The sequence below is a fragment of the Agrilus planipennis genome, unplaced genomic scaffold, assembly GCF_000699045.2.
Source record: "Agrilus planipennis isolate EAB-ADULT unplaced genomic scaffold, Apla_2.0 scaffold223, whole genome shotgun sequence".
NCBI lineage: Eukaryota > Metazoa > Arthropoda > Insecta > Coleoptera > Buprestidae > Agrilus > Agrilus planipennis.
Genome location: NW_020438932.1, coordinates 47,603 through 53,947, shown reverse-complemented (window position 1 = coordinate 53,947; position 6,345 = coordinate 47,603). Strand labels below are relative to the sequence as shown.

Here is a 6,345-nt window from a genome sequence, read left to right as displayed (position 1 = left end):
AAATGTAAAACATGAAGATAGCAACAGTTTGATCAGCTGATTTGTTGTCTGTAAGTTATTAACAATTTAAGTTTCTTTTGTGAAGGACTATAGCAGTGATAAGAAAAATAAGTAAGAATTAGCGCATTTTAATAAATTTAATTAGCTTCAAAGTTTATTCAAGATGTTCATATGGAATACATAGTTTCACATGATGTGGAAATGTGATGTGTTTCCTAGAATTATTGATAATACTCTAAAAATGAACAATGTTCACTGATAAAATCTAAAAATGAGTAACTCACGTAATGCAGCACCTTCGAGTGCTTGCTATCTGGATAAAGAAATGATTGAAAGTGATTCTTTAGCAGTAAATGAAGGATTCAAACCCAAGAAACTTTCTTCTGGATCATTAAGTGCTACTGAAAGTGTAAGACCAAAAATGGTTACAGTTAAACATCCTGAATCAAACAAACCAAAGCCTACAATTAAGAAGAATAAGCCAATTCAAGCTGATCTTGATGTAACTAAAGAATTTGTGAGATGTAAAGAAGAAAGTTTAACTCGCTTGGATTTAAGTAAATCTAACATTACCAATTTACCAGCGACTTTGAGGGACTTGAATCATTTACTGGAGTTGTATTTATATGGAAACAAGCTGGTGTCTTTGCCCCCAGAAGTCGGCTGCCTGGTGAGTTTGCAAACACTTGCTTTAAGTGAAAATTCATTAACAGCACTACCAAACTCTTTGGCCAATTTAAAACATTTGAAAGTCTTAGACTTACGACATAATAAGCTTAATGAAATACCTGAGGTGGTATATAAGTTGACATCACTAACAACATTGTTTCTGAGGTTTAATCGAATTAAATATGTCGATGAGGATATTAAAAACCTAACATCTTTAACCATGTTAAGTCTGAGAGAAAATAAAATAAAGTCTTTACCAGCTGGCATAGGCAATTTAGTTAATTTAGTTACATTTGATGTATCTCATAACCATTTGGAGCATCTTCCACAAGAGATCGGATGTTGTATCAATTTGTCAACTCTGGATTTGCAACATAATGAATTACTAGATATACCAGATACTATTGGGAACTTGAAACAGTTGACAAGATTGGGGTTGAGATACAATCGTTTGGTGTCAATCCCTCAAACATTGAGCAAATGTAAACTAATGGATGAGTTTAATGTCGAGGGCAATTCAATATATCATTTGCCTGAGGGTTTGCTGTCGAGCCTAAGTGAATTAACAAGTATTACTCTTTCACGTAATAATTTCTCGGCATTTCCTACTGGGGGTCCTTCCCAATTTATAAATATCCACACAGTCAATTTAGAACATAATCATATTGACAAAATACCATATGGAATATTCTCCCGTGCCAAACATTTAACTAAATTAAATATGAAAGAAAATCAACTGACATCTTTACCATTAGATGTTGGTACTTGGACAAGCATGGTGGAACTTAATTTAGGAACTAATCAGCTAACAAAACTTCCAGATGATATTCAATGTCTTCAAAGCTTAGAGGTATTAATATTGTCCAACAATCTTCTAAGAAGAATTCCATCCATGATTGGAAATTTAAGAAAACTACGCGTGTTGGATTTGGAAGAAAATCGTATTGAACAATTGCCCAATGAAATTGGTTTCTTAAAAGATTTACAAAAACTCATAGTTCAGTCTAATCAACTCACCGCCTTGCCAAGGGCCATTGGTCACCTCACAAACTTGGTATTTTTGAGCGTTGGAGAAAACAACTTATCCTATTTGCCGGAAGAAATAGGAACTTTGGAAAACCTTGAATCACTGTACATCAATGATAATCCTTCGTTACATCATTTGCCCTTTGAACTTGCTCTCTGTTCAAATTTACAGATCATGAGTATTGAAAATTGTCCGCTGTCTCAAATTCCACAAGAAATAGTTGCTGGCGGACCTTCCTTGGTCATACAGTATTTAAAAATGCAAGGTCCCTATCGTGCAATGTAATAATTTGTTGGTAAGTTATCTTTCTATAAATCTAGTAGTACTATTACATAACATCGTTTAAAGGAAACGAAATGACTTAATGGTCGTTTCTGAAAATGCTTATTTTCTTTTCAGGCATTTATGTCTTTTCTCGTCTAAGGAAAATATAAACAACTACAAGTGTGGAAATGCTTCAATGTGAATTTCATTTTTATGAAAATCAGTACCAGTGGTGTGAAGTTAATTGTATTATAATTACAGAATAGTTAAGACGCACAAATTTATAAATTAATAGATTATTATTTAAAGAGAAAATATTAAATTCAACATGACTTATTTTTAAGTACGTATTTTGTTTATTACAAGCATGTGACATTTTGGCTTGAATGTAAAAGAAGCATTATTTTACATAAAATGTGATGTAATGGAATCTCTCTCTCTCTTTATATACATCTATATACGTATAAATATATATTTTAAATCATTTTTGTCCCCAAAAAAGTGCTTGTTGTAATCTTTTTATGATTTCTTTTGATTTAGTAATAATATTAAAAAAGATAAATGTTGTGGTATTTAAAATAAGATTGAAGGTTTTCATATTATTTTAAATTGCTATTGATAGCATCAAATTATTTATTATTTCCAATGTGACATATTTAGCTTTAAAAGAGAACCTAATGTAGGAAAAAGTATATATAAATTCCATTAAAAATTGATTATGTCGTTTACAAAGAAAAATGTTTATAAATGTTTAAGGCATCGTTTTGTTAAAAATGTTACGGAAATAGCAATTTTAAATACTTTAATAAATAAGGTGTAAAAGTACTGTTCTCGTTTTCTTTCTTATAACTGTTAATTTCACTTTTGAGTGAGTAAAAAAAATATAGCGAACAGTTTATAAAAAAATGTAGCTATTTTATTGTGCTTTACAATATACATAACATGTACTTTTGTAATGTTGTTTGTATCACTAATAGCAGTAATAAGTATAAAAACCTACACTTTCGCTGTTATACTTAAAAAGATTACTATATTTCCATTTGTATAATAGTTAATTTGTAAATATGACCAACAAAGAAGAACAATTTAGTTAACTAAAATTTCAACCACTAACAGATATCTTTTAGAAAATTTTGATAAACGCCAAAATAAAAATTGTACTTTAAAGGTAAATTAAATTTTTCATACGTGTCATTAAAAGTTTTACAATCAGTCGAATCGGTCACCATCTTTTCTTGTGTTCGTCCATCGAGACTCCGCCAGGTCCCAAATAGACGATTAGAAGTAATCCACCAACCACAGATAAGGTCTAATATAAACATAAAATTAAGTTACATTTTAGTTTTTTTTAAAATTGTTGCTTATTAGATGTTTTGAGGAATGGAAACAAGAGATTTGAGGGCTCTGGCAATTTTCATATATTAAAAAAAATAATAATAAAGCCCAAGTCCCTCAACTTCTCTCAAAATGTATAATGCCTCACTCAACTTAATGCTCCTTTATATTTTTCAATACACTTACTTGGAAGAAATCATATTTGAGAAAATCACGTAATGGTTTGTAGGAAGGCACATTCCACCAAGCATTGTGGTAAAAGTTCAAAAGGCTAAGTAGTAATACAAGAAGTAGTGCTGAAAGTTTAGTTTTGTAACCAACTGTTACTAAAACCATCAATGCTGAACCTACAAGATCTAATAAAATCTAAAAAAAAAATATGAAGTTGTGAATTACTACTGTTGGTTTTAGTAATATAGTATTTTTCTCACTTGTAAAAAACTCAATTCAAATCTAATAAGCGTAGTAAACATAAATGCTAATAAAATACGTCCAGTGAGTTGAAGGTAATTTTTGGGTTTGTTATCTCCTAATGTGGGAACTCCAGCAAATAAACTTTTGGCTTCACCTTTGCTTTCTGCTAACACAAGCAATAATGCACCAATAAGGGCAAGATTTCTGAACAAAAATTGTATGTCCCACAGTATACTGTAAGCAAAGGTCTAAAACAGAAGATTCAGCAAACTTACAATCAGATCTAATATAAATGGGGTGTATCCTCTTACTTGTAAAACCACAATAAAGAAGAGAATTGCACAGGCAATTGGTACCCTAAACTGCAGAATTACCATAACACAACCTCCTAACTGACCAAGTAAGTTTATAATAACAAATAAAGTTGCTAGAAAGTAACCACAGCCCCATGATATGTCCATATAATCCCTTTGGGAATCCCATTGGATCCACATACGAATTCCATCCTCCAAAAATGTGGATATTAAACAGAGTCTGGCAATAGTGGGAAGTACATGTTTTAATTTACGTATCACCTATTCAAACAATATGCTTTCATTAATAGTATCCTAAGTGATTAGTTAAAAACTAAGTCACCAAATAAATTAAAATACAATTCATTTGTAAAACATAAGGAAGACTTTTTAAGAAAACTGGTTCTATGTTGAAGAAAATAACAAAAAAATTGACCATAAAAAGAACAAGAGCTTATAGAAAACATATGTTCAAACAAACTAGTTTATATTACAGTTAAAACAAATGTATTTAAAATGAATTACTATTTACTGAGTTTAAACTAGAATAAACGTCCTCCAAAATAAAAAATTTGACCTCTTGCTTGGTACAATATGAAATATTTGTAAACAATTTTCCTGATAACAAATCTTTGAATAATTTACATATTTTAGAACTTTTTGAATGTATCCTATATATATTACTCAAAAACAACTTAATGAATGAGAATAGCTTTGTTTTACAATAAAAAATTACATGCTTTTTTTAAAATACAGACAACAAAACCATCTGATTGAAATATCAAAAATTTAGTAATAAACAAATTACAAAGTACCTGATCTGCAACATCCTCTGCTACAGAAATGTATTCGTTTCGTATACTCATTCTGATAACACTAAAATACTACTGTTCCACAAAATCTTTTTCAAAAAAACTTAAAAGGATGACAGTACTTTATAACCACAACCGAAAGCATTCCACGTTACGTGAAGATACGTCAAGCTACGTGTCAACCTCGCAAATGTTACCCAACGACTTTCTTTTACTTAGAAGTTTAAAACGAAGTCGTTTTAAATTTTAATTAATATACCGAAATATTATTATGCTTTTCCTAATTAGCGCTATGCATGCATATATTTAATTTATGTATTTTTCAGTTCTAAAACCAGTAAAGATTACAATTAATTAAGACACAAATGTTTGACGTGACCTGAGACATTTTTAGCATCAATAACATAACCTCTAAATCGATGTACTACAGCTTTTGATAAACAAGAAATTAGGCTGTTTTGAGCTGAAAATGATTGAAATAACATGCAATGATCGACTCGGTAAAAAGGTAAGAGTGAAATGTAATCCTGACGATACAGTTGCCGATTTAAAAAAATTAATTGCTGCACAAACTGGAACAAAATGGGACAAAATTGTTTTAAAGAAGTGGTACACTACATTCAAAGATCATATTCAACTTCAAGATTGTATCCTTTTTTTAGTGTTATTAATGTAGCTTGTAATGGATACTTTGTACTTTTTTGTATTTGATTTTATTCCTTGATTTTTAATTAGATGAAATCCATGATGGGATGAATTTGGAGTTATACTACCAGTAATGAGCCCTATTTTACTTTTAAGGAAATGAGATATATTAACAAGTGGTGAAGTGATATTTGTAGTTAGTTTTTGTTTATACATTCACTTTGTAAGCTTTTAAAAAATAAAATGTGAAGCATTTCTATTTGTTATTATTTAATAGTTTCTAATTAATAACATTTGTATATAAGTACTTTTCGAACGAATTTATTTATTTATTACTAATGAGATATAATATTTAATGAATAGAATAATAATTAGAATTTTGTACGTAAATATAGCCTACAATTTTGTGAAACGAAGTACACCCTTCCATAGCATCGGGGTGACTAACTTAGGTATGCAAGTTTAATTGTTATAAACTGTTTTGATGCATCTGATTGGCTCTTGCGTCGGCGGCCATCATGTTGATCGGTTAAAAGTAGGTCAAGTTCAAACACCTGCAATTGCAGGAATTCCGGAAGTAACTAACAATTAAGCGCCACTTATTAACACTAAAGTAGGGAAACTTTAAAAAAGGGGTAACTCAGATGTTTATTAATCAATTCAAGCGGTTTTCACTAAAATTTATAAAACTTAACGCTGTTCAATAATAATATAAGGAATAACTTTTGTAATAAAATGAATAATCTTAATTTACAAATACCTCGATCAAAAAAACCGCTTTAAATTTTACTTTCGATTGGTATTTCTACTAAATATATATTTAAATATCTATAAATGGTTATTTTACATTTATCTTATGCAAAATAAACCTTTGAAATTGTGGTGA

General features: G+C 29.8%; 3 protein-coding genes across 3 annotated transcripts; 2 read left to right on the top strand and 1 right to left on the bottom strand.

The window, feature by feature from the left end:
* The first annotated feature begins 23 nt into the window (after positions 1-23).
* Positions 24-3,225, top strand: LOC108743082 (leucine-rich repeat protein soc-2 homolog). The gene is made up of 2 exons (XM_018478505.2): positions 24-1,991; positions 2,096-3,225. Exon 1 carries the CDS (start codon positions 272-274, stop codon positions 1,979-1,981), a length of 1,710 nt encoding a protein of 569 aa, XP_018334007.1. The 5' UTR covers positions 24-271; the 3' UTR covers positions 1,982-1,991; positions 2,096-3,225.
* Positions 2,854-4,962, bottom strand: LOC108743083 (surfeit locus protein 4 homolog). Its single transcript, XM_018478506.2, has 5 exons — positions 4,818-4,962; positions 4,021-4,284; positions 3,727-3,957; positions 3,482-3,661; positions 2,854-3,269 (listed from the first exon to the last, which is right to left on the bottom strand). The coding sequence occupies exons 1-5, from the start codon at positions 4,866-4,868 to the stop codon at positions 3,183-3,185; spliced, it is 813 nt and encodes a 270-aa protein (XP_018334008.1). The 5' UTR covers positions 4,869-4,962; the 3' UTR covers positions 2,854-3,182.
* A 231-nt stretch (positions 4,963-5,193) lies between these two features.
* LOC108743085 (ubiquitin-like protein 5) lies at positions 5,194-5,714 on the top strand. The gene is made up of 2 exons (XM_018478507.2): positions 5,194-5,461; positions 5,550-5,714. Exons 1-2 carry the CDS (start codon positions 5,284-5,286, stop codon positions 5,591-5,593), a joined length of 222 nt encoding a protein of 73 aa, XP_018334009.1. The 5' UTR covers positions 5,194-5,283; the 3' UTR covers positions 5,594-5,714.
* Positions 5,715-6,345: the final 631 nt, after the last annotated feature.

Bases quoted from the DNA above. Each gene is read 5' to 3' on its own strand.
- LOC108743082 (XM_018478505.2), top strand. From the start codon at position 272: ATGAGTAACTCACGTAATGCAGCACCTTCGAGTGCTTGCTATCTGGAT.
- LOC108743083 (XM_018478506.2), bottom strand. From the start codon at position 4,868: ATGAGTATACGAAACGAATACATTTCTGTAGCAGAGGATGTTGCAGAT. The intron at 3,958-4,020 runs GTAAGAGGATAC...CTTCTGTTTTAG, and splicing joins TCTTTATTGTGGTTTTACAA to ACCTTTGCTTACAGTATACT. The intron at 3,662-3,726 runs GTGAGAAAAATA...TTTTTTTTTTAG, and splicing joins TTGAATTGAGTTTTTTACAA to ATTTTATTAGATCTTGTAGG.
- LOC108743085 (XM_018478507.2), top strand. From the start codon at position 5,284: ATGATTGAAATAACATGCAATGATCGACTCGGTAAAAAGGTAAGAGTG. The intron at 5,462-5,549 runs GTATCCTTTTTT...ATTTTTAATTAG, and splicing joins TCATATTCAACTTCAAGATT to ATGAAATCCATGATGGGATG.